The sequence below is a fragment of the Macaca nemestrina genome, chromosome 1 (assembly GCF_043159975.1).
Source record: "Macaca nemestrina isolate mMacNem1 chromosome 1, mMacNem.hap1, whole genome shotgun sequence".
NCBI lineage: Eukaryota > Metazoa > Chordata > Mammalia > Primates > Cercopithecidae > Macaca > Macaca nemestrina.
Genome location: NC_092125.1, coordinates 179,516,447 through 179,544,168, shown reverse-complemented (window position 1 = coordinate 179,544,168; position 27,722 = coordinate 179,516,447). Strand labels below are relative to the sequence as shown.

Sequence of the window (27,722 nt, the reverse complement as noted above, 5' to 3'; positions counted from 1 at the left end):
TAATCAATAATTCATATGTCAATAGGAGCCCCATTAGCTCAGGTGAAGGCAGATGTCTTTCTAATGCAAATTTTCCATTTTCCAAATGACTTTTCTTTTTCCCAGAGAGTTGTGGTTGTAGAAGACATAAAAAGATGGAAAACTATGCTGGAACTTCCTGATCAAACCAAAGAGAATCTCATTGAAGCCTTACAAGAATTAAAGAAGAAAATACCCTCCAGGGAAGTGTTAAAATCAACAAAGATAGGTATATTCCTTCTTAATTTTATTTTTTAAGAAAGCTTATATTGTCTCCCTTCTTTCCATCCTCTCTCCTTCAAACATGAAGTTATCTCCCTTATCAATGCTTTCAATTCCCTGGTAAAGGACTGTTGTTTAAAAAATTATCTGTTGGTTGCAGACCAGTACCTTGGTAATATATAAAAAAAAAAAAAAAATCAGAAAAATGAAATGGAATGTACAAAATACAAGCCCGTTTTTAAAATTAGTTTCAACAGATATAGAATTACCCTTGTCAAATTACCATGAAAGTTTCTAAGTGCTTACATTTTATTTATGTACTTACTGGCATAACTGGCAATAACACATGGATAACATTTTGAGTGTGCTAGATGCTGGGTATGCAGAAATGGATACAACATCATTTGTGACCTCGAGAAACTTAGGGTTTGGGCTGGGTGTGGTGGCTCATGCCTGTAATCCCAACACTTGGGGAGGCTGAGGTGAGCAAATCACTTGAGGTCAGGAGTTTGAGACCAGCCTGGACAACATGGCAAAACCCTATCTCTACTAAAAATACAAAAATTAGCCAGACATGGTAGTCCATGTCTGTAATCTTAAGCTACTCAGGAGGCTGAGGCATGAGAATTGCTTGAACCTGGGAGGCAGAGGTTGCAGTGAGCCAAGATCGTGCCACTGCACTCCAGCCTGGGCGACTCAGACTCTGTCTCAAAAAAAAAAAAAAAGAAACTTAGGGTTTGGTAGCAGAGACAAGCATATAGACAAATGGGAACAGTGAAATATTGTAGGTTATAAATAAAAACATGTAAATAGTGTTCTGGGTACTATTCTAATCTAAACAAGGTATATACTGGGGACTTCAGAAAAAGCTTCATAGAGGAGGTGACATTTCAGTTACATCTTGATATTATAGCATTGGAGATACTTAAAAGGTAAGTCGGGGACCATGTTGAATTGCCATTTTAGTACAGTACACAACTGTGAATAATATGCAAGGAAGTGCCAACATGTGTTACTCAAGCTGCTCCCAGCTCCCCAGGGAGTCCAGGACAGTCATTCACAGCTGCTGTTCTTGCCCTCACTAGGGCAGCCGTTGCCTTGTCTGCCTCCCCTTGACCTCTTGTTCATGAGAAGCAGAAGAGAGAGCAGCTTCAGAACTGGCACTAACAGCTGGGAAGAGCTGTGCAAAATCCCCAGAGGGCCCCCCAAGAGTCTTAGAGCTGTACCTCTGTAATATAAACCAGAATCTGAGAAAATCAGATGCTTTAAGAATATAAAACCCTACTATTGTAGCCAAGGAGGTTCTCCCATCTGCTGCTGGATTTTGTCTTTATAGGTTATAATCACTAGGGGGCAATAAGACCATTCATATGAGCAGATAAAGTATTTCCACCAGTAGAGGGTACTAGTGATTAATATTTTATGACATGTATATGTGTACATATATATGTATATAGTTAAGCACATTCCACAAATACTGTATATGATCATAACTTAAATAGGCTGGATTTGAAGATTTGAAGATTATAATTAAAAAAATAATTTCTATTTGGTGTTTGAGTATAATTGTGAGTATGCTTTCAAGAATGGGTATTTCTGATGTTTGGAGATTTCATTTCAAGGATCATAACGAAACCACAACAGGGCTTGACTTAAGAGGACCTGGAAACCATCCAACTTTGAGTTTTGACTCTATCCCAAGCCTCCCCTAAACCTGAGGTTGTATGGAATATAGGAGTTTCTTGGTTTCTTTATAGTTACATCGGTTGCTATGCTGAAGATTTCATTTGGATCACTGCCTGAGAGTGTTTACATTTCTTCAACCTTTAGTCTTTCTGCCTGTTCCTATCCTGTGGGTTATAAGGGACAAATATTTACTGAGTACCTTTTCTGTGTTGGGAACTATATAGGCATAATAATGAAGGAAACAGATATTGTCCTGCCTTTTTGGAGCCTGAAGTCTAATAGAAACACAGTTTAACAAGACTTTATCATACAATGTGATGAGTGCTCTGATGATGGGGAGAAGTTAGCAAAATGACTATATGTGTTAGGAGTAGGGCAGAAGGTGTTGAAGAAATGTGTCAGGCCAGGGTACATCACGTGAGCTATATAGAAGGTGGAGGTGGGAGAGAACATGGTGCATTCCAGAAACTAAAAGTAGTTTGGTGTGTTAGAAATGTAATGTGCTTTAGGCCGGGCGCGGTGGCTCAAGCCTGTAATCCCAGCACTTTGGGAGGCCGAGACGGGCGGATCACGAGGTCAGGAGATCGAGACCATCCTGGGTAACACAGTGAAACCCCGTCTCTACTAAAAATACAAAAACTTAGCCGGGCGAGGTGGCAGGCGCCTGTAGTCCCAGCTACTCGGGAGGCTGAGGCAGGAGAATGGTGTGAACCCGGGAGGTGGAGCTTGCAGTGAGCTGAGATCCGGCCACTGCACTCCAGCCTGGGTGACAGAGCGAGACTCCGTCTCAAAAAAAAAAAAAAAAAAAAAAGAAATGTAATGTGCTTTAGAGAGCATGGCAAGAAATGAGACTGGAGAGACATTCTGGACCAGATGGAGAAGGTTCTTTGTAAGCCATTCAGAACTGTTTGGTCTTGGCATATGTATTAGTTATCTATCACTGTGTAAAAATTACTCTAAAATTTAGCTGCTGAAGACAATATTTATTATTTCACACAATTTTTTTAAGTTGAGAATCCAGGAGCAGCTTATCTGGTTGGTTCTGGCACAGGGTCTCTTATGAGGTTGCAGTGAAGCTGCTGGCTGGGGTTGCAGTCATCTGAAGGCTTGACCAGGGCTTAAGGATCTGCTTCCAAAATGGCTCACAGGATTGCTGGCAGGAGGCCTCAGTTTCTCATCATGTGGGCCTCTCCTTGGAGCTGCTTGTGACATGGCAGCTGGCTTTCCCCAGAGCAAGTGATCCAGGAAAGAACAAGAAAGCAAGAGAACAACCAAGATGGAAGCCACAGTGTCTTTTATAACCTGATCTCAGAAGTGATATATCATCAGTTTTGTCATATGCTATTGGTCACACAGACCAACCCTGATACAGTTTGGAAGGCAACATAAGGGTATAAATACCAGGAGGTGATAATCACTGAAACCTAACTTGTAGACTGGCTACCATAGCCTGTATTTCTTTTCATTTATCTTAGATACATTATACTTCCTGGACCTGCAGATTCATGTTCATTGTTGAAAATTTACAGCCATTATCTTTTTTTTTTTTAATTAAAAAAAAAAAAATTTTTTTTAAGACAAGGTCTTTCTGTGTCACCTAGGCTAGAGTGCAGTGGCATAATCACAGCTCACTGCAGCCTTGAACTCCCAGGCTCAAGTGATCCTCCCGCCTCAGCCCCCCAGGTAGCTAGGACTGCAGGTATGCACCACCACATGCAGCTAATGTTTGTATTTTTTGTAGAGATAGGGTCTCGCTAAGTTGCCCAGGGTGGTCTCAAACTCCTGGGCTCAAGCAGTCTTCTCAGCCTCCCAAAGTGCTGGGATTACATGTGTAAGCCACTATGCCTGGCAACAACCATTATTTCTTCAAAAGTTACTCTCTTTCATTATTTCTGTTCCCTCCTTCTGAGATTCTATAATTAGAAGCATGTTAGGTCTTCTATTCTTCATACCCTTTAATTTATCTATTTTTTATCTCTGTCTGACTCAGCATTCTGGGGTAATATCTTCAGATACATATCTTCCAAGTCACTTATTCTCTCTTCAGCTGACTCTAATCTGCTATTTAGCCCATTTATTAAGGTCTTTATTTCAAAAACTGTGTTTCATTTTTACAAATTTGTTTTATCCCCAATTTTTTTTTTTTTTTTTTTTTTTTTGAGACAGAATCTTGCTCTGTTGCCAGGCTAGTGCAGTGGTGTGATCTCGGCTCACTGCAACCTCTGCCTCCTGGGTTCAAGTGATTCTCCTGCCTCAGCCTCCCTAGTAGCTGGGACTACAGGCACGCACCACCATACCCAGCTAATTTTTGTATTTTTAGTAGAGAAGGGGTTTCACCATGTTGGCCAGGATGGTCTCGATCTCTTGACCTCATGATCTGCCTGCCTCAGCCTCCCAAAGTGCTGGGATTACAGGCATGAGCCACTGGCCTTGGCTTCCCAAAGTGCTGAGATTACAGGTGTGAGCCACTGCACCCAGCCCCAAAATGTTTTCTATAAATTTTTTTTGGTGCATTCTTGTGATTGTGCCTTTTATTTCTTAAACATTTAATATCTAGCTCTTCTGTATTCATCTGACTATTCTAATATTTATGGTTCTTGGGGATTTAAATCTGTTGTTTATTGTTTCTGCTGACTGATGGTACTTGCCTTCCCATGTGCTTGTTGATTTTTAATTGCAAACTCATTATTGTATTTCTATTTTTCTTTTAACTTTATTATTTTTTTTTTTTTTGAGACAGGGTCTTACTCTGTCTCCCAAGCCGGAGTGCAGTGGTGCAATCATGGCTCACTGCAGCCTTGAACTCCTGGGTTCAAGGGATCCTCCTGCCTCAAACTTCCGAGTAGCTGGGACTACAGGTAGATGCCACCATGCCTGGATCATTTTTTAAATGTTTTATAGAGAAGGGGTCTCGCCCAGGCTAGTCTTGAACTCTCGTACCCAAGTGATCCTCCTGCCTTGGACTCCCGGAATGCTGGGATGACTGGCATGAGCCACTGTGCCCAGCCTGTATTTCTATCTGTAGGAATTCTGTGGGTCTAAATTGAGAAGCTTCCCTCCAAAGGGGATTAACTTCTTTTGTTTCTGGCAACAGTCAGAGGCCATCTCTGACCTGGAATACTTTAGCACACCTCTTAAGGATCTCACCTCAGTATGAGAGTGCCGAGGATTAGCTCCCCTCATCACTGCTGGCCCAAAGCTAAGTATTTCAGCAGCATTGCTACTGATATCAGCCCTTAGGATAACCCTACCACTCCCTGAGTGCACCCTTCTAGCCTCTGCTAACTTTTTTGTTGGGGTTAGGTGGCTTTTATCCAGGATCTAGTAATACTGCAGTGAAAGAGTAGCTTTAGTCTGCCATAAAACTTGAGAGTTTGGTCTTTATCTTAAAGATAGTAGAATTATTACTGAAGAGTTTTGAATGGAGGAATGACATATTCAGTTTAGAAAAATCTATCTGGTTGCCATGTGGGAAAAGTGTTGGACACAAGCAAACCTAGAGGCAGGAAGCTCAGTTAGGAAGCTCCTAAAACATCTGCATAAGAAATGAGAGTGGCCTGGATGGAGTAGTAATCATGGAGATGAAGAAATTGTAGTTGGAGTCAAGAGACATACATGTGGTAAATCCAAAGGACTTGTAGATTGATTGGATGTTGGGAATGAAGATGAAGCAGTGAAGGCTGAGGGCTAGGTTTCTGATATGGACAAGTAGGTGGATGGCAGTACCACTCATTAAGATAAGAAACAGCAGGTTTGGAGGTGGAGGGAATAATAAGTTCCATTTTAGACTTATTCTGTGGAACATCCCAAAAGGAATGTCCAACAGAATGCTAGAAATACAAGAGTGAAGCTAAGGAAAGGTTGTAACTATACACTGGGGAGTCATTATCAGCATAGACCTGGGAAATGGTGTGATAATAGTAGATAAGCTGCTGCACGCAGTGGCTCACGCCTGTAATCCCAGCACTTTGGGAGGCTGACGCAGGTGGATCACGAGGTCAGGAGATCAAGACCATCCTGGCTAACATGGTGAAACCCTGTCTCTACTAAAAATATAAAAAATTAGCCGGGCATGGTGGCAGGCGCTTGTAGTTCCAGCTACTTGGGAGGCTGAGGCAGGAGAATGGCATGAACCCGGGAGACGGAGCTTGCAGTGAGCTGAGATCGCTCTACTGCACTCCAACCTGGGTGACAGAGCGAGACTCTGTCTCAAAAAAAGAAACAAAAACCAAAATAGTACATAAGCTTGCCTAGGATGAGTATATAAGTTAAGAAGACCCAAGAGCTGAGTTTAAAATCCAGAAGCACACCAGTATTTAAGGACTTACAGAAGAAACTGAGAAGGTACGACCAGAGCAACAGAAAGAAAACAAAAGAATGCTGTCATAGATTGCAAAGGAAAGAGTGTTTCTAGGAGGGGATTGGTTAGCTTTGTCCATTCTTGTCAAAGTGCCGAATAAGCTACATCTAAAAATTGAACATTAGATTTTGCAAAATGAAGTCATTAATGATCTTGCTTAGGACCATTTCAGAAGTAAGGTTAGGGGCAGAAGCTTGAGGAGTGAAGAAGATGTATGAAAATGAAACAAAATAGACAACTCTTTCAAGAAGTTTGGTATTAAAAGAAAAGAGAGGTGACAATATCAGAAAGGGAATGTGGGATTGAAGAAAGTTCTGTTTTTTAAGATGGAAAATGATCCTAACATGTTGAATGCTAATGGCAAAGATTCTGTAGAGTGAGAGAAGTTAATGTAGGAGAATAATAACAGGGTGAGCCCCTTAAATTGTTAAGATTGATAACCAAGATGAGGATTAGCAAGAGCCTTGGATCATCATTTGATCTGTGTTTTATAGAATCTATATTCATTCATTCATTCAACACATACTGAGCACCTTCCTTGTCCTATGCCTTATGCTGTGTGCTACAGAATAATGCATGGTTCATGTTTGTAAGGCGCCCACATTCTCTGGAAAAATAGGCATTCAGGTGTATAATAATGATTGACGTGAAAATGCTAAAATCAAGGGATGTACAAAGGTCTGTGGGAATACGGGGGAGACAGTGAATATCTGCCTAGGCAAGTGGAGAAGGATTTTTATAGAAGTGATGGGATTTTGCTAGGTCAAAATGAGATCTGGCTCATTGCAGGCAGAGACATGAGTAAAGGAATGGAAGCTTGAAAATCCTGAAAACAACATGCTACAATGTAATGGCTGGAATGGGCAAGGGTGGATAGCAATTGGGCCTGATTATAAAGAAACTTAAAAGCTAGCCATTAGGGTATGGACTTTTCCCAGATGTCATTGTTTTCAAGTGTGGATTTCTTAGAACTCTGGTCCAGTGAGATGTTATTTGAAGAAAGTGTCCTGGGTTCAAATAAAGCTTGGAAAATGCCGCATCACTGTTTCCTCTCCCTTAGAGGTTTTCAGTATACTTTCTCATTTAATAGGCTAGATGAAATCCTACAATAAAGAAACCTGTTTGACTGGGCGCAGTGGCTCACGCCTCTAATCCCAGCACTTTGAGAGACCGAGGCAAGTGGATCACTTGAGGCCAGGAGTTTGGGACCAGCCTGGCCAACATGGTGAAACTTCGTCTTTACTAAAAATATAAAAATTAGCTGAGTGTGGTGGTGCATGCCTGTAGTCCTAGCTACTCGAGACGCTGAGGCAGGAGAACCCTGGAAGCTGAGGCAGGAGAACCCGAGAGGCAGAGGCAGGAGAACCCGGGAGGCAGAGGTTGCAGTGAACTATCATGCCACCGCACTCCAGCTTGGGCGACAGAGCAAGACTTTGTCTCAAAAACAAAAACAAAAACAACAACAACAAAAAATTTTATTTTATGAGTATTTTTTTGTTTGTTTTTTTAACTTTCATTTTAGGTTTGGGGGTACATGTGAAGGTTTGTTATATAGGTAAACTCCCCATGTCATGGGGGCTTGTTGTATATATTATTTTGTTACCCAGGTATTAAACCTAGTACCCGATAGTTATGTTTTCTGCTCGTTACCCTTCTCCCACACTTCACCCTCAAGTAGACCTCAGTGCCTCAGTGTCTGTTCCTTTTTTTGTGTTCATGAGTTATCATTTAGCTCCCACTTATAAGTGAAACATGCAGTATTTGGTTTTCTGTTCCTGCGTTAAGTTTGTTTAGGATAATGGTCTTCAGCTCCATCCATGTTCCCATAAAGGATATGATCTTGTGCTTTTTTATGCCTACATAGTATTCCATGGTGTATCGGTACCACATTTTCTTTATCCAGTCTGTCATTGATGGGCATTTCAATTGATTCCATGTCTTTGCTATTGTGAATAGCACTGCAGTGAAGGTGGGTATCTTCTTAGCAATCTATGAGCTTGAGAAACAGCTGTTACTGGAACCATTTAATGTTAACTATAGGATGACATGATGAGTGTTTCTGGTGACCAAGGGAAAAATGCATAGGAAAAGGGTGTTAATAGAGAAAGATCAGGTAGAAATCAGGATATCAGATAGGGGATCATTCAGGTATTCATTCATGTGCCAGGCAGTGTTCTGGATACATGCGATCAAAACAAGACAAAAATCTCTACCCTTGTGAAGCTCAGTGAGGAGACATGCAATAAAGAATAAACATAATAAACAAATTGTGTAGTTATGTTAGAAGATGAAAAGTGCTGTGCAAGAGAAAAAGTCAACAAGTTGGGGGGATGGGGAATGTGGATGGTGTGGGTGGGAGTAGGCCTCATTGAGAGATGACATTTGAGCAGAAACTTGAAGGAAGTGAGGAAGCGAGCCATGAGGATAAGGTATGGCTGTAAACGTTGAGGTGAGACATGATGAAGGCTTGGAGGACTGAGAGAATGGAGAAATGAAATAGCTCCTTAGAGAAATCTTATCAGGGAGAACAGGCTGGATTTAAGGAATTGACCGTGGAGGTGAGGGAAAATGGGGATGCCCCGATGATGCCTCTCGCTATGTTGCCACCCTTATCCTCTCCACTGGCTCACTCTTGCTGCTTTCAGACAAGCGCAAATCTTCCCCTTTAATTGTCTTTGCCACCTTTTCCAAACACCTTATTTCCCTTCTTTTTATAACCAGATTCCTTTAAAAATGTTGGCTACTCGCAGCTCCCATTTCTGGCCTGCCCAATCCTTTGGGAACAGCGTTCCAAGCTGGCTTCTCGCGCAACCACTATTCTCTCAGGACACAAGTAATTTCATTCTATCCAAATCCAATGGTCTTGTCTGAGTTCTCATCTTCCCAGACTGTGAATTTGAGACCATTGATACTCCCTTTCTGTTGACATAAATGACACTGAACTGGTTGCCAGTTCTGTATCTATTTTTAAACTGTTTGTTACCTTCATAGCTCTTATCTCAGTTTGTAATCACCTATTTAATTATTTACTTCTTTATTTTTTTTATTTGCTAGACAGTAACTCTGTGCCAGCAGAAGTTACATTTTATTTACCAGTGTATTTCAAGCATTAGTGGCATACAGCAGGAGCTCAGGATATAGTCCTCAAATGAGTGAAAATGACAAAGTTGAACAAGTTTTCTCTATTGCTCTTCTTGCCTTCTGTGTCCTTGTTTCTTTCCTTTCTGTGTTTCTTCAGCCCTTGTTCTCTCTCCCCTAACAGGGTGCTTTTCCATAAAGCTCAGCCCTTAGTCTTTTGCTGCTTTTTTAGAGCATTTAGCCAGAGAGCTTGTCCATGTCTCCAGCTTAACTGAGGCCTTAATTCAGATACCTCTTGGATATGCATCTCCTATTCTGATCCATTTTTGAATCTTAGATTTCTAGAAAGGTTTTTCCAATTTACATTCCTACCATTTTCTTAAATCTTACAAATTTAAGAGGTAAAAATAGCATCTTGTTTTCATGTGCCGCATAGAATGAATTGTTTTCCATACATTTTTTTGGCACTTTTTCTTTTTTTTGTAAACTTTTCGTGTTCTTTGTACATTTACTGCTGAGATCTTATAATTTTTCTTATATATTTCTATGAGCTTTGTAAATGTCAGTGTCATAACTGTTTAAATCCATTTACCTACTTCAGTTTATAAACAGGGAAACTGAGACCCAGAGAGATGAAGTAACTTATCGAGGGCCACCTTATGAGTTAGCACCAGAGAGGTAATGAGAACCCAGGTCTCCTGGGGCAGTGTTCCTTCCTGGTTTGCAGACTGCCATTGTGCCCTGGACCCCAGCCATATGTCCCTTTATTTTATTGGACTGGCTCTATGGATTCTGCCATCTGCTTGAATTTAACTCTTTTAAATCAGAATTTAGTGCCTTTTCTTGTATACCTCAAATGGGAGTTTTCTCTCAGTATTTCCATTTGAGTCAGAGTCCCTAGAGTTTTGTTCTCACATAAGCCCATTAAGTGGAAATGTCCACCAGGCGGTTGGAGATGTGGGATTCAAGCTCAGATGCAAAATTTAGACTGGAAATACTTATTTGGAAGTCATCTGCCAGGAAGTGTTTGCTTACAATCACCTTAGTAGATGAATTCTCTAAGTAAAGGGAAAGATGAAGGGGCTGAAGGACTGAACCTGGGAGAAAATCTATGCTGGGGAAGTGGGAGGAAGAAGAGGAGCCAGATAAAGAGACTAAGGAAGTGTGGTTAGACAGGAAGAGAGCCAGGGCAGTACATGGACATGGAGACCAAAGACTGTTCTTAGAGGCAGGGGAAATGAGTGGCCTCGGTGTCCTCAAGTGGTCTGGGAAGTTGAGGGCCAACTACCAAAAAGCCTTTGGAGCTGGCAGTGATAAGGCCTCTGTGAGTGGATACCTTTATTATCAAGGAAACCAAAGAGCATGGGGTATCGAGTAAAGAGCTGATCAGGCAGTGGAGTTAGGCCTTGTACTCTTAAGCTGGTGAGCAGGCATGCTCCATTTTTGCAATACTGTATATATGAATATTCTGGGAAAAGTTTTGTCAATCATATCTGATTTCAGAGATGCTGTATTTTTGTTTATGATTGTTTAACAACAACAACAAAACCCCTCTTCTTACAAAGTACTTTCACATCTATGACCTTGTTTGATCTATATAACAGCTCTGGAAAGTAAGGATAATTTTTTTCCATTTTACAAATGGAAACACTGAGGCTTGGAGAGTTTAAAATAACTTTCTCCCAGGTTAGGCAACCAAATAATAAATGACAAAGCTAAAATATTCTTTTTTTTTTTTTTTTTTTTTTTTTTTGAGGCGGAGTCTTCACTCTGTCGCCCAGGCTGGAGGCGCGATCTCGGCTCACTGCAAGCTCCGCCTCCAGGGTTCACGCCATTCTCCTGCCTCAGCCTCCCGAGTAGCTGGGACTACAGGTGCCTGCCACCGTGCCCGGCTAATTTTTTGTATTTTAGTAGAGACGGGGTTTCACCGTGTTAACCAGGATGGTCTCGATCTCCTGACCTCGTGATCCGCCTGCCTCGGCCTCCCAAAGTGCAGGGATTACAGGCGTGAGCTACCACTCCCTGCTAAAATATTCTTATACCGTGTTATGCCATCTCCTGAAACCTAAAAATGAATAAAAGGCTAAAATCAAAATGATGGTAGGACTTTATTCCTTTCTGGAGGCTCTAGGGGACAATCCGTTTCCTAGACTAGTTGCCTTTTCTAGTTTCTAGAGGCCGCCTGCATTCCTTGGCTTGTGATCTTCCTCCATCTTCAAAACTTGCAATGGTCGGTTGAATTCTTCTCACATCTGATCTCTGACCCATCTTTCTGCCTTTTCTTCACTTTTAAGGACTCCTGTGACTAGATTGGGCCCACCTGGAAAAGCCAGGCTAATCTCTCCATCTCAGGGTACTTAACCTTAATCACATCTATAGAGTCTCTTTTGCCATGTAAGGTAACATAGTCACAGGTTCTGAGGATTAGGGCATAGTCATTATTGGGGACCATTGTTGTGTCTACTATACTCCTCAAATTATGTTATGCGTTTCAGGCTTCTGTGCTCTTGTTCACTCTACTTCTTGTGTTATTCCTGTCCCCTTGAGTTATCATCATTATTATTATTTTTTGTTTTGCAAAAGCCCTTCAAAAAATCTGACAGCAGCGCCAGCACATCCAGCCCTTGTTGCCTTTGAACTGGGAGTTTAGTCACCAACTAAATTAGCATTGTCTGAGTGTGATGCTTTTCATTCTCAGGGCTCTGCAAGAAGGTTCCTGAGTGAGATGATGCAGAGACTATGGAGAGATGCTCATTACCAGGGGTCTCCAATTTTCTTTCTTTCTTTTTTTTTTTTTTTTTTTGAGACAGTCTCACTCTGTCAGACAGGCTGGAGTCCGGTGGTGCGATCTTGGCACACTGAAACCTCTGACTCCTGGGTTCAGGCGATTCCCATGCCTCAACCTCCCAAGTAGCTGGGATTACAGGCGTGCACCACCATGCCTGGCTAATTTTTGTATTTTTAATAGAGATGGGGTTTCACCGTGTTGGCCAGGCTGTTCTCGAACTCCTGGCCTCATGTGATCTCCCCACCTCAGCCTCCTAGTAAGTGTTGGGATTACAGGCGTGAGCCACTGCGCCTGGCTGAGTTATTATTAAGACCAGGATAAGCATTGCCTCTTTCATGATGTTCCCTGACCCCTTTACCAGCTGAATTGACTCCTCTGCCCTTTTGGCCCTCCTTGGGGTTCCCCCTTCAATACTATCTTAGGACCCTTGTAACACCTTTTTGTGTGCATTTGTTTGTTTAGGTGTTGTCCCCTGACTTTCCTAGAGCTCCTTGAATACAGGTTAGTCTGGATTTTCCGGGTCTTGTCTTGCTCAACATTCTATCCCAATGTCTGTGAGTATTTGTTAATATTTGGTAAATGAGCAAAAGACTGCTTCCTGCAGGGAATTTGTCTTAACAGTGTGCTGGGATGCAGAAATCCCCTAACCTTAAACCCCGGGAACTTGACCTGGGTCATAAGACCAGCCAGTGGCACTGCTTACTTTAAAACATAAACTTCATGGAGCAAATAATGACTTTTTGCAGATCATTAACTTCCTTGATGTAGCTACTGGCCAACTTGTGACCTTGGGGAAAGGTCATGGAGCCTCATCTTTTTCATCTGAATCAGAGGATGTAGGACTATCTGATCACCAGAGGGAATAGTAGAGGGTTAAAGCGTGGGCTTTGGAGCCAGACTGCTTATATATGAAACCCGGTCTGGCTTCTTGTTGTTTTTCGCAAGTTACCTCACCTCTCAGTACCTCAGGTATCTTTACCTATAAAATGGGGAACTACAGCACCTACTTCATAGGGTTGTTCTGAGGATTAAATGAATTAATATATGTAAAGTGGTTAGCACAATAGCTGTCATTGCTGTCATTATGATTATTTTATAATTTTATTAGAGACAGGGTCTCACTCTATCACCCAGGCTGAGTACAATGGCATGATCATAGCTCACTGCAGCCTCGAACTCCTGGGCACACACGATCCTCTTGCCTCAGCTTCTCAGGTAGCTGGGACTGCAGGCATGTGCCACCACACCCAGTCAATTCTTTTATTTATTTATTTTTTAAAGTTTTTTGTAGAGATAGGGTCTCACTATGTTGCCCAGGCTGATCTCAAACTCCTGCACTCAGGCAATCCTCCTGCCTTGGCCCCCACAAAGTGCTGGGATTACAGGCATGCCACCATGCCCAGCCTGTCATTATTAATGTTATCATGAAATTCCCTTTGTGATCTGAAATTTATGATTCTGCTCTGTTTTTGTCTAGTAGAGGGTTTCCCAGACTCCTTCTCTTTCTTGCCCCAGACTGAATTGCCTTTTTGCTGTTAGTCTTCTTTGGAAATTCTTCCCTCTTGCTGGCAAGTCTTGCATCCCCCACTGGGCTCCTTTACAGCCCTACCTACCCTTCCTGGGCTGGTTTGGCTGGTGTTGGCAAAAGACTCCTGACCAGTCCCAGTTTGGGCATGGCTCTTATGGGATTATCTGAGGGATGTACTGCCCACTGCAGGCCAAAAGCAGTGACTCTACTGTCTGGACCTGTGAGTTGAAGCTTTCTGTCCTTTGGCCACCTCTCAGGGCCTGTGCTCTTCTGATTTTGGAATACCAAGAATGTGAATAACAGTATCTCATAGATCTCATATATCTAATAGAGCCTTGTTGAAGACTTCCTGTGTGCCAGTCCCTAATAACAGAGAAGTATAGTGTATTAGGGGTTCAGTGTGCAGGCTCTGGAGGTGGAGTCAGGCTGCTTGTGTTCTAATCCTAGCTTCCACACTTATTAGCTGTGAGACCTTGGGCAAGGTGCCTTACTGAGTTTAGGTTTCTCATTTGTAAAAAAAGATATAATAACGGTATTTAAGTCATTGTTATAAAAATTAAATGAGATAATTCATACAAAGCCCGGAGTGATAAGCAGGAAAAATTCTCAGCGGTGGATAAGAATTAGAAACTTTTCCTTTTCTCAGCACCTTTGGATTCATTTCTTTACAGTGTAGTTTCATTATTTTGTTTGCAGTTGTGTGATTTTCCTAATCACCTCTATCCATATTCAAATGTTAGTACAAAACCAATTTGAAAGTCAAATGTAAATGTTTTTTATTTAACTGATTCAATTCAGCAAACATTTATAGATCGTCTCTTCTGTGCTAGGCACTATGCTGAGGGCTGGGAATAGAACTTGAAGTAAGGTAGAGGTTCTGCCCTCAACACATTTACAATTTTGAGGATAAGATGGACATTTAAATATTCTAGGCAGAGGGCATGGTATGAGATAAGGCACAGAAGTAGGAGCAGGCCAGCCAGCATGACCCCAAACAGGGACATGCAAGCTGCTGTCTATGGCTAGAAGATAGTGCACAGAGGCAAAAGGGTGGGAGGGGTGAAAGTGAGGGGAGGGAGGAAGGAGGGCGACATGGTGACAGGTGAGGCCAAAGAGATTCCAGGTCATCCAGAGCTTTCATGCTATGTTAGAAATTAATTTGAGGGCAATGGAGAGCCATCGGAGGATTTTTATTAAGGGTATGATATGATCAAATTGTGTTTGAAAAAGGTCATTTTGCCTTCAGTAGAGAGGATGAATTGGAGAGGGCCAGACTGGAGACAGAGTTTGGTTAGTAAAGTAATGCAGTAGACCTGTGGAGAAGTGTTGCGAACCTGAATCAGGGCAGTAAGAGTGAAGAGTAGGTGAGGAGGAAGAGTAAAAGATAGAGGGAGAATTAAGGAAGTAGATCTATATGACTTGGAATGGCTGAATGAACATAAGGTTGAAAGAGACAGTGGATCCTAAAATGGTGGGTGGGTGATGGTACCATTCTGTGACAAAAAATGTTGAGTTAGAGGTGTTTGCAGAATAAGCAGATGGAGATGTCCAGTAGGGGACTGGATATTTGGTCTCATGCTCAGTGGGAACCTTTGGCTAGGAACACATAGTTGGGAGTCATCTGCCTGTAGGTAGCTGGACCACAGGAGTGGGCAAGATTACTCAGGGAAGGCAAGTGGAGAAAGAAAAGAGGCCAAGGACAATGCCCTAACTGGGGTTCACAGATAATGAAAGATTGGACAAAGGAGCAGCAGCCAGCAGAGGAGACAGAGAACGAAGAAGAGACCCAGTAACAGGTGGTGTCTCCAAAAGCAGTGCAAGAGAATATTTCAGGAAGAAAGCCAGTGTCAGATGCCACAGAGAGGCCAAGTAATGTCAGGATGGAGAAGGACCGCTGGATTCGACCAAGTCAAAGGACTCTCTGTGTGAGGGACTTCTGCATTGTTTCTCATATATAAAGCTGGGTCAGCAGTGCCCTTCTTGGAGAGAGAAAAGGTTAAGGTGAGACTCTTATGAAGGGAAGGATCTGTATTCCGAAGAAACCTGAATATTGCCCTACTATAGCACAGCCCAGGCTGTTAGGTTTGTTGACATGTTGAGCCAGCCCACTAGATTGTGAGCTGAACTGCATGGATACACACAGTCCCACTACTCAGAAGAGACCACCATTAATAATTTTATTGTAAATTCTTTAAGACTTTTTTCTTTGCATATAAACAAAAATGTTGTTTATATGTATACACATATGTAGTTTTAAAAATAAACATTGGCTCACATTGTATGTGCTCTGAGACCTGCTTTTTTCACTTGACTAAAAAAACTGATCATTTTTCCAGTCACTTCATGTAGAGCTATTTTAGTTTAGTGTTTTGTTGGTTTTTTTGTTTTCTTTTTTTGAGACAATCTTGCTCTGTCACCCAGGCTGGAGTGCAGTGGTGCGATCTTGGCTCACTGCAACCTCTGCCTCCAAGGTTCAAGCGATTTTCATGCCTCAGCCTCCTGAGTAGCTGGAATTACAGGCATTCACCACCTCGCCCAGCTAATTTTTGTATTTTTAGTAGAGACAGGGTTTCGCCATGTTGGCCAGGCTGGTCTCAAATTCCTGGCCTCCAGGGTTTCACCCACCTCAGCCTCCCAAAGTGCTGGGATTACAGACATGAGCTGCTTCGCCCAGCCTATTTTAGTTTTTAATGGCTGCAAAGTTGTTATTGTTTAAATGGACTATAATTTATTTAACAAACAGGACCCTTCATGATGAGCTTGTAGGTTATTCCTAGCTTTTCGCTATCACAGACAATACTGGAAGGAATATTTCTGTGCATGTGTCTTCTTTGTACACTTTGGCAGGTAAAATGTAGGCTAAATTCCTGGGGCTGTGTCCTCCTCATCTCTGTATCCTCAGCACCAGACATAAGGTAAGTGCCTGGTAAAAGTGTTTAAATGGGCCAGGCTCGGTGGCTCATGCCTGTAATCCCAGTACTTTGGGAGGCCAAGGTGGGTGGATCACCTGAGGTCAGGAGTTCGAGACCAGCCTGACCAACATAGCAAAACCCTGTCTCTACTAAAATTACAAAAATTAGCCAGGCGTGGTGGCCACTGCACTCCGGCCTGGGTGACAGAGCAAAACTCCATCTAAAAAAAAAAAAGTGTTTAAATGCTCTGGATCTAGGTCTGACATCCTGTACTGTCTTATTTATCATTTTATTTTTAGCATCTACTACAGTGACTAAGAGCATAAAATGTTGCTTGCTGAATGAATAATCTCAGGGATAAGGAGAACTCCACCCAGAAGAGGAAAGTACCCAGGGATGCTTTGTGCTTTAAAGTGATGTGTATTGGAATGCACTTTCCTAAGCACCGCTAGCTAGGAAGCACCTTTAGACATTTCTAATGAGTGCTCTGCATTCCTCTTCCTCTTCCTCCTTGTGATGAGTATTGATGTACTCCTTTCCCAGGTCCATAGAAAGGCTAGGTACAAATTTTTGATAAATAATTGGTTAGAGGGAGAAGTTAAAGACTCAATATTATTTTACCCTGTCTTCCCTTCAAAGTTTTATTTTTCAACTCCAGGATTCTCTTCATAGAACCTTTAAAGCAGGGACAATTTCTTGTTTAAGCCCTACATGACTAGTGCCTAGCATAGTATCTAGAGCAAACAGGCCTTCAATAAATGTGTGGAGAATAAAGGAATCAAACAATATTGGGCTATGCAGTTGGCATAATTGGAGAAATTTTCTAAATGTTTTGACCATTTTCTCAAATAAAAATGTTTTTCTGCTTCCCTTTGTTCAATGATGCCTCTTTCATTATGTATTAAATTCTTATGTACTATAGTCTGTTTCCGGCCTTCATTATTTTTATTCCCTATCCATTTTCTTTTTTGGTGTTGGTCCATATCATTTTCAACATTGTTACTTTATAATATGTTCTAATATCTTAGGTCTTAGATATGAGGCTAGTTGTGCCTCATAACTCCTCTTTTTCAAAATAGCATTTTATACACTTGCTGAGTTATATTCGTGTAGAAGTATTTGGTTGTAGTCTAATAAAAATAGCCTACTGAGATTTTTGGTTGAGATTACATAAAATCTATAAACTAATTTCTTTTTTGTTTCTTTTATTTTCTTTTTTCAGGCAGGGTCTTGCTCTGTTGCCCAGGCTAGAGTGCAGTGGCATGATCACAGCTCACTATAGCCTTGAACTTTTGGGTTCAAGCCATCCTCCCATCTCAGCCTCCCAAGTAGCTGAGAGTACAGGCATATGCCACCTCACCTGGCTAATTTTTTTTTATTTTTTGTAGAGACAGAGTCTCACTATATTGCCCAGGCTGGTCTTGAACTCCTGTGAGTTCAAGTGATCCTCCCACCTTGACATCCCAAAGTGTTGAGATTATAGGCATGAGCCACTGCACCCAGCCGACTAATTTCTATATTGGCATTTTTGTGCTGATTTTTCCATCTCGTAACAAGGTATATTTTCCCTTTATTCAAATCTTCTGTTATGTATTGTAGTAGGAATGTATGTTATTCTTTATATGAGTCTCTCATTCAACCAGCCTGCTCTCCTGATTCCCATCTCCTGGCACTATGCTCACTGCTGGAGATACAAAGATGAGCATCCCCTAAGGTTAGCTCTTTCTGCAAGAAGCTCAATTTGGTGAATGAAAGAGATAACCCATCAAATAATTACAACTAACTCTAGTAATTATCATGATAAACAGAACACAAGGTGCTAAGGAAGCAGAGAGCAGGGGTACTGACCAAAACTAGAGATATTAAGGAAGAATTCCTGGAGGAAGGGGCCCTTAAATGAGTCTTAAAGGCCGAATGGAAGTTGGCCAGATAAAAAGAGAAGTAAGAGTATTTCAGGCAGACAGAATGTTCATTGGGGTGTGTGCTCAAAAATAAAGAGATAAAAAATAAAATGTTTTAGGAGCTGCAAGTAGCTGGAGTATTGGATGACAGTGGATAGTAGCTGGAAATGAAGATAGAAAGTAGGTAGGAGGATGGCAGATTGTGAAGGGACTTTTATGAAGAGGTAAGAGTGGATATAGCACCAAAGAATTTAAGTGGAGGAGTGAAATGGTCAAATTTATGCTTCAGGAAAAAAGTCCCTAAAAAAGAAAACACTAAAAATAAATAAAGGCTATCCTAGCTGCAGTGTGGAAGATGGCATTAAGGGGTACCAAACTTAGCCAGAGAGGTCAACCAGGGTACCTTCATAGTCATCTGGAGGCAACATGCCCTAAGGCAGGGCAATGGGGCTAGGGATGGAGGAAAAGGAGGAATCCCAGAGCATTAAGGAAGTGGGCATAGACAGACAGCACACATGCATGCTCACACACCCATTCTTGTCCATGCTTTCCAAAGTGCTGTATAGTTTTTACTAGTTTAAACAGGATTTGTTCCCCTGTTGTGTTCTGACTGGCTGTTGCTGACTTTAAAAAGCTACTGGTTTTTAAAAATATATCTATCTTATATTCAACCCATGGATCAGGATTAAAACATTCATTAAAATTAAAAATTAAAAAATATATATGTATCTTGTATTCTTCCATTTTTTGAACTTTGTTTTCAGTGTTCAGTTGACTTCTTTAGCCTTTCTAGGCATTTATTTTTATCTAAGTACTTTTGCATATTGATATTTTTGACCCTTCACCTTTTTTTCCATTTTTATTATGAAATTCTCAAACATACACAAAAATAAAGAGAATATTATAACTCCTATATGCCCTTCATCTAGATTCAATAACTATTAAGATTTTGCCCTACTTCTTCTTTCTGTTTTTGCTTTTATGTTGTTCCTGAGGTATTTTAAAGCAGAATCTCAGACCTTTTGTCATTTGAACTCTACATGCATCTCTAAAAAATGTGGGTATTTTCTCATGTAACCACAGTATCATTGTTCTTGTGCTTAACAAAGTTTACAATTATTCCTTGGTATAATTTAGTATCTAGTACATATTCATATTCCTTGTTTATCTCAAAATATCTTTTAACAGTTGGTTTGTTCCAATTGGGATTTGAATCACGCATCGCATTTGTTAGTTTGTACTCAAGAGACTTTTAATCTACTTCAGTCCCTAACCCTAGCCCCTTTTCAGAAAAACAAACGAAAAACAACAAAAGGAACCACTGACTGTGGAAGAAACCATGTCTGTTGTCCTGTAGAATGTCCCACATTCAGAATTTGTCTTGTTTCTTCATACTATAATTTAATTTATTCCTCTGTCTCTCCTATTTCCTGTGGATTGGAAGTTAGCTTTGAATGACTAACTGGATTATGGTTCTTTTTCTTTTGGGGAAAAGGATATGACTACTTCATAGGTTGAGGGTGTGAAGTACTTCTGTTTCTTCTGTCTGATAGTCCCACTCTTAGGGATGCTAACACTGAACAGTGGGTTTAGATGATGACAGCTCATCCCTCCATTATAAATTTCCTCATCAGACTCATTGAATTAGTTCATCCACTGATGATTGTCTCTGAATGAATTATTTCATCAGGGCTACAAAAAAATGTTCTCATTCTATCAGTCTTTTCACATTTATTAGCTAAATAATATTCCCATAATAACTAGGGCTATTTTGTTGTCTTGAAATATAGTATGTACCCCCTTCCCCCAAAAAAATAGATAAATGCTTAATTCATTTTCTTTTATAGTAATTTTTGGTTAAAGAAGTTACCTTTGTTGTTCTTTTTAAGAATCTATTGATTTTGCTTCTAGTTTATGACTTAATTCATTGGCTAGGCTGCTGGTTCTCCCCCAGTGATTATCTTATTATCTCAGTCCTTTCGAAACAGGTTTCTTTTGCACAAGAGTCTTTACATCCTTGGGTGTGTGAATGACTTTCTCAGTACCACACGTCAGTCAGTCCATCTAGTCCTGCACTTTTCAGAAGAAGATGTAACAACTTTTCCTTTGGTTTTTCTCTTCCTGTTCCAGGTCACACTGTGAACAAGATGCGTAAACACTCAGATTCAGAAGTGGCTTCTCTTGCCAGAGAAGTTTACACTGAGTGGAAAACTTTCATTGAAAAACATTCAAATAGACCTTCTATTGAAGTTAGAAGTGATCCCAAAACCGAGTCGTTTAGGAAAAATGCCCAGAAATTACTCTCAGAAGCCTTGGAATTAAAGGTAATGCCCTAAGTATATACAACTGTTTTGTACCCATAATAATTAATTTTTAAAATAGAAGAAAAATAAAGTGAATATCCTGGTTGGATGTGATTAGTAGGTGCTCTTGGTTAAATGCCTCATGATTTCATAATTAAGATTTCATAGTCTTAATGCTGTGGCTTTATTTTAACCAGTTATTCTTTAAGGATTCTGGATTTATGAGCATTCCAGAAGACAGTGTTGTAGGAGGCAGGCTTTTGAACTAGCAAGATCTGGGGTTGAAACCCTGACATTCTAGTTGTGATACCTTAGGCAGATACCTTAACATTTTCTGAGACTTGATTTCTTAATCTGTAAAATAAGGATTGTAAGTCCTACCACCTAAGGTATTAAAAAGGTTAAATGAACCATATATGCAAAAGAATAGTAGTGCCTGCTGATTAGAAGTTATTTAATGAATGTTGGTTACTTCCCATTTAAAATTCCTTCCCTTCTCGCTGAAGTAAAAATTCTGTGATGGACTGAATATCAATAGTAAAATAAAGAGTTGTCTAGTGAAAAGACTCAGATCCCCCAGTTTTCGTCAACAGCCATATCTTTAGTTTTAAGTCATAAAATCGATTGGATAGACATGCTCCCTATCTTCATGACTTACAATTCAGATGATGTTCGTGGTTTGAGGTATACATCCTGGAAGAAGGATTTTTGCTCATTAATAATAATATTCATTGTCATCATCAAACAACAAATCTTATAAGCTGATTAATACTCTGGAAAATAACACATATAATAGTCATGTTTCTTCCTTATCCCAGGATATCCCAGAGCAACTCTGCTAAAGTATCCTTAAAGAACAATTTAATATTAATAAAAGAAGCAAATCAGAAGTCTGATTTAAATGCTAGATCTGTTACTACAGTCTCTAAAAAATTTTTTTGCCATTCTATCTCAATTATTTATCCACAAAAGAAAGACTTGTGATATAGTACTTACTTTTTTTAAAATAAAGTTTTGGATCTGAAGTGAATTTGCGCCAAAGCAGCAGCTGCATTGCCACAGTTCTGTCTTCACCTTCACCATGTTCCTCTTGGTCAAAAATGCACTAAGTTGCCTCCAAATTCAAAGCAGTCAGCAAACAATGGCAAGGCAGAGCCACCACAAACGTACACCTGATTTTCATGATAAATACGGTAGTGCTGTATTAGCTAGTGGAGCCACTTTCTGTATGGAGATATGTAGCAATACAAATCGGAATAGAATGGAACCTGTCCCCTGTTGGCAGAGTCACCCCAAAGGAAGGGAGAGATCGGTAATCATCCCAGCTGGTGTAATAATGAATTGTTTAAAAAACAACTCATAATTGATGCCAAGTTAAAGTACTGTGTACCCATTAAGATATGGCATTATTGAAGAAATAAAGTACATTCGAAACCTTAAAAATAAATAAATAAAGTTGTGGATTTTTAAATACAAACTTCTAATAGAAAATGAGAAAAATTTATAAAAGGGAAAAAAATGTAACACAGACATAATCTTGTTAACACATTGGCACATTTCCTTTTTTGGTAAATTGTTACGGTTTTTTAAATGAATGTTGGGCAAGTTATGATTAACTAAGATGTATATAGAGTGAATTATATGCCGAAAGTTCCATAAGATATTTTTATTGATTATTTAAGTAATATTGCAGAAAATTGATGTAATTATTTACATTTGTGTTCTCTTTAATCTTGATCAATTTTAGTGTCATTTTGTGTATCCTTTTCGATATATCTTTATTTTTTCATGTTTATAATTTTTTTTTTTTTTTTTTGAGACAGAGCCTCACTCTGTTGCCCAGGCTGGAGTGCAGTGGCGCGATCTCGGCTCACTGCAAGCTCCGTCTCCCGGGTTCACACCATTCTCCTGCCTCAGCCTCCCGAGTAGCTGGGACTACGGGCGTCCGCCACCACGCCTGGCTAATTTTTTGTATTTTTAGTAGAGATGGGGTTTCACCATGTTACAGGATGGTCTCTATCTCCTGACCTCATGATCCACCCGCCTCAGCCTCCCAAAGTGCTGGGATTACAGGCATGAGCCACCACGCCCGGCCCATGTTTATAATTTTTAATGACTATTTGATAGTTCAGTGAATTGCTATGCTGAAAGTTCACTTAACTTTTCCTAAAGGAAGCTTTAATATGAGTATTAAACCCTTAGAAGAGAAAACAAAACATGAAAGTTATAAGTCTGATTTTCCAGAGTATCAATTAGCCAACAAGATTTATTTTAAATAAAGTTTAGTTTTGAAATAAGTCAAAATTATTGCAGAAACATACAGTGTGGGTATATAATATATAGTTAATGTGGTGGTAAATACCAGTTCCCTGTGGTATCTTTTTAAGTAAATGATAATAACAAAGCTATGCTTGTAAGGATTAATGAGCAGTTTGCCTACTATATTAAACTCCATGATAATTATCCTTTTAGTTTATCCATTAATTATCCTTTAAATGGCACATCAAGTGGTAAGCACTCAAGTGTTATAAAGCAAAGTTAAAAAACTGATACATTTGTTAGTGCTTTCCAACATAATTGGAAAAAACATCAGATTAAGCATAGCTGAATGGTTTTGTTCTCAAAGAGTAAATTTAAAAAATTAAAAGTATGCATCTTAATGTCTTCCTTAGCCAAAAATAAAAATAAAAAAATAATAACTCTGCTTTCCTTGCATAAACAGCATTTGATAGCATGTTTATCAGTTTGTTATGTCAGAGAATATAAATACAAGCCCTTTTATATAAGGTTAATTCTTAGCACCTATCATCATCTGAGATATTTCCATATTAGAGTAAATCAATGAACCATCTAATTCAGTATCTGGTCTTTGACAGTAACCAATGTTGAGTGCATTCAAATCAGACATCAGATCTCCATAAATGTACTTAATCAGGCAGCAGTAAAGCATTGGGTTTAAGTTATTGGCCCAGTGACTTAAAAGCCTCTACAATTTGATCCTAGCATGTGTTATTGCAAATACCAAATCTTCTCATTACATTTTTGTAGAAAAATAAATGTTTCCATGTTGTTTCACTCATATCCTTTAATAGTGAAAGCCATAGATGAAGAATAATACGCACAGCCTAAAGGTGCATCTCTTTATTACCCTACAGATCTTGCTTTCTAGATTCAGGGATTATTTCCTTGTTCTTGGAATAGTGGAATAGATGAATAAAAACTCCATCGTTGAAACCCAGGCTCCATTCCCCTTTACTTTCTCCCTTCCAGATCTTCTTTGTTCTTCCCCGTCTTTTAGATCTTTCCTCATATGAACATCCCCTGTGGTGTCATTCTCTTACTTCCCCTTCCTCATTATCCACTCTCCTTTCCTACCTCACGGCCTGTGATCATTTTCCTATTATGTCATTTAAAAAAATGAACCTGATTCTCAAAGTGAGCCTGTATCATTAAGAGTTATGAAACACTGGCTGGTTGGCTCAGTTGGTTGTCAGATGGTGCTAATGAGATCCAGGTCAGGGGTACGTCCCCATATGGGACTGTTAGTTTTTCTTTGTTTAATGGCCTCAGACTGCACCCCTGGCTTTGACCAGCTCTCTCATGAATGTATTCAAGTGGTCAAAAAGAAGTGTGGGTAGATATGTACAAATTCAATCATGCTATTGGAAAACCCACACAAAGTTTGCTTCCAGTGGCTATTCAATTCAGCAGATGTTTAGTAAGGATCTACTCGGTGCTGGGGGAGAAGACAAACATGAATGAGTCGCATTCCCTATCCTAAGAAAACTTTACTATCTCCTGACTGAAAACCTATAAATGATTAATTAAAATATGAGGCAGTCTGAAATAATGGTACTAGCAAGTATCAACACACAAAGTACAGAGCAGTTAAATCTGATGGGAGAATCTGGGAATGTTTTGTAAAAGAGATGGCAGTGGAGCCCACCTTTATCAGAGGCGTAGGATTTTGCTAATTAGAAAATACACATAAAATAGAAACATATTTTATCTGCTATGTATATGATGTTATTAGAAGAGCAAGAAAGAAGAGTTACACATGGGAAGGAAGGGCATTCATTTAATAAATATTGGTTGAACATTTACTATGTGCCACTAACCTATGCTAGCTAGGCATGCACAGTTTAGAAATGGATACAACATGGTTTCAACTCTAGCAGTCCTTATAGTCTTCTGAGGAAGATAAACAAATAAATAGTTACAAAACAGTGTGGGAAGTTCCACACTTAAGGTAAACACATGAAGAAGACCCTGTTCCCATGCCCTGAGAGAGCTTATGCATGTGACAGACATCACTAATTGGTTATGGCACCAATTCCCACTGATGAAGGAGCTCAAGGGGGTCATGTTTTATATCTTCCTCCAGCTATAGCCAGTTCATCCAGAATTAGAAAGCTGTATAACACACTTAACTCACAGGCACAAACAAATAAGGATTCTGACTGTCTCTGGGAAGTGTGAACTAGGAGATACCAATAAAACAACAACAAGTGTTGAACAGAAAGGATGTTGGAGGAGTTGTGAGGAGGCAGAGTTGTGAGTAAAGATGTGTAGCATAGGAAGAGAGAATAAGGCAGTTAGAATTGGTAGTGAGTAAGGCCCATGGAGAAGAGCAAAAACATGTGAGAAAGAGACGAGGCAGCTCATGAGAGATACAGAGAAAGGATCAATTTCTAAATAAATCCCTAGGTTTCTCCCAGTGTTCCTATCCTTATTCCCATTCATACAAATTATCTCATAGCAAAAGCCCTTTTCTCAAGGACTCAGTGAAACTCTGGTCCTTCCACCCAGAAGGGCTCACCTAAAGCACTAGATTAGGACCCACTGGAAAGGACTCACCAACTTGGGTGGGTTTGGATTACCCAAAGGCACTTACAAGACAGGTATTCTTCACTTTGCAACAAACTTGTTGTACACACGGTACACGATGAATCATTTTCTATCACGATTTTAATGTCACATATTTTTCTCCATTTCTTAATTCTGATTGGTCTTCATTTAACAAGAGGCATGCTTACCTTCTATTACCACCACACTGCTGGCATAGCACTTGTCGTGCTGCCTACCCCTGGGTTCCCACCCACTTCTGGGATGTGAGTTTGTGATGGGCAGGGTTCACATCCTTTCTGCTCTCTCTCTCTAAGATCAGGCCAGACCCAGAGTAGCAATTCAGTTAACTATTTGCTAAATGAAGTATGTGAATTACAAGACACTCTCAGAGTTCTTTTTTTTTTTTTTTAATTTAATATGGGTACTATAATTTGCTGGAGTGCCCATGACTTGTTTTACAAACACATATACCCTTCTTCTTTGATAATCACTCCCCTCAAAAAAAAAAAAAAAAAAAAAAGACTTCTTGCTAAGTGTATCTCTAACCACCGGTAGAGACTAACCAGCCTCACACCACGATAAGGAACTTTCTTTCTAGCAAATGCTGCAGGACAAATGCTGGATAGCCAGCTGGCCACCTTTCCAGCTTCCTAAAGTAGTCTGGTGCCAGGCCTGCCTCAGGGGGCTAGTTCGGTGCCCACCCAGGAAGCCTTGAAAAACTTGGAGTCCGGGTTCTAGAGAACCACGGCGCCAAGTCCACTCACTCCAACACAAGCCATGGAAATAATCTGTCTGTCATTAGGACCACAAACTTTTGTGAGCACCTTTTGTCGGCTAGACTAAGGCAGATGTCTGGGCCTGGATATTCACTCTCTCTCTGTTTCTCTGTGTCTCTTTCAGTCCTGTTCTGCTCTTTGCTTGGTCCTTACGTCTGACAAGTTTGTTTTTTCTACTTACTTTGGTCCATCTGTCTCATGTTAGGACATTTTATTAAATGTCAGGTGACCCCTTTTTATTTGGGGTGTGTTTTTTCTTTTTTTGAACTTTGCATTTTGCACAGAACAACAAACATATATGTACAGCTCAGTGAATTTATCACAAAGCAAACACCTATTTCACTTTGCCAGATCCTACTCATGCTCCAGGTCTCAGATTAAACTTCATTTCCTCTTGAAGCCAGGCACTGCCCTCCTGGGTTGGGTTGCTTTGCCATGGCTGTGTTCTCCCCTGTGCTGGTTCCTCTCCTTTCTCCTGGTGCACAGGATCCTTGCAATCCCTCTTCACAGTCTGTCTGTCCTACTGGACTAGGCTGCCCAAGGGCCCAAGGACTAAGCCTTCCTTAGTCACTGCTTATTGCTCAGCCCAAGCACAGAGCATGGCATATAGTGCTGAATGAATGTTTGAATGAATGGCTAAGGGAGGGAGAGAAAGGTTAAAGATAAAAAAGCAAGTGAGAGAGATAAATTTGTCTCCTATTTTCAAGGAATTTTCTACTAGGAGAGACAAACTTAAAATATAGATCGTGGGCCGGGCGCGGTGGCTCAAGCCTGTAATCCCAGCACTTTGGGAGGCCGAGACGGGCGGATCACGAGGTCAGGAGATCGAGACCATCCTGGCTAACACGGTGAAACCCCGTCTCTACTAAAAAGTACAAAAAACTAGCCGGGCGAGGTGGTGGGCGCCTGTAGTCCCAGCTACTCGGGAGGCTGAGGCAGGAGAATGGCGTGAACCCGGGAGGCGGAGCTTGCAGTGAGCCGAGATCCAGCCACTGCACTCCAGCCTGGGCGACAGAGCAAGACTCCGTCTCAAAAAAAAAAAAAATATATAGATCGTTGGCTGGGTGCAGTAGCTCATGCCTGTAATCTCAGCACTTTGGGAGGCCAAGGTAAAAGGATTGCTTGAGGCCAGGAGTTCAAGACCAGTCTGGGCAACTTAGCAAGACCCCATCTCTAAATTTCTTTTTTTAATTTTAATTAGCTGGGCATGGTGGTGCATGCCTGTAATAATCCTAGCTCTTGGGAGGCTGAGGCCAGGAGATCACTTGAGCCCATGAGTTTGAGCCTGCAGTAAGCTTTGAT

At 40.5% G+C, this 27,722-nt stretch overlaps 1 protein-coding gene and 1 pseudogene across 3 annotated transcripts in view; both read left to right on the top strand.

The window, feature by feature from the left end:
* The window catches only part of LOC105495095 (transcription elongation factor A N-terminal and central domain containing 2), a 61,765-nt gene that overhangs the window by 15,897 nt on the left and 18,146 nt on the right, over positions 1-27,722 (top strand). For all 3 annotated transcript variants that reach the window (XR_011620681.1, XR_011620680.1, XM_011764295.2), the window contains exons 3-4: positions 106-247; positions 20,624-20,817. Coding sequence is in view for 1 of the 3 variants with exons in the window: in XM_011764295.2 (XP_011762597.1) it covers positions 106-247; positions 20,624-20,817 (336 nt within the window). In the remaining 2 variants the exon portion in view is untranslated. The remainder of the gene's footprint in view (positions 1-105; positions 248-20,623; positions 20,818-27,722) is intronic.
* LOC105495094 (cytochrome c oxidase subunit 7B, mitochondrial pseudogene) lies at positions 20,824-22,472 on the top strand (annotated as a pseudogene).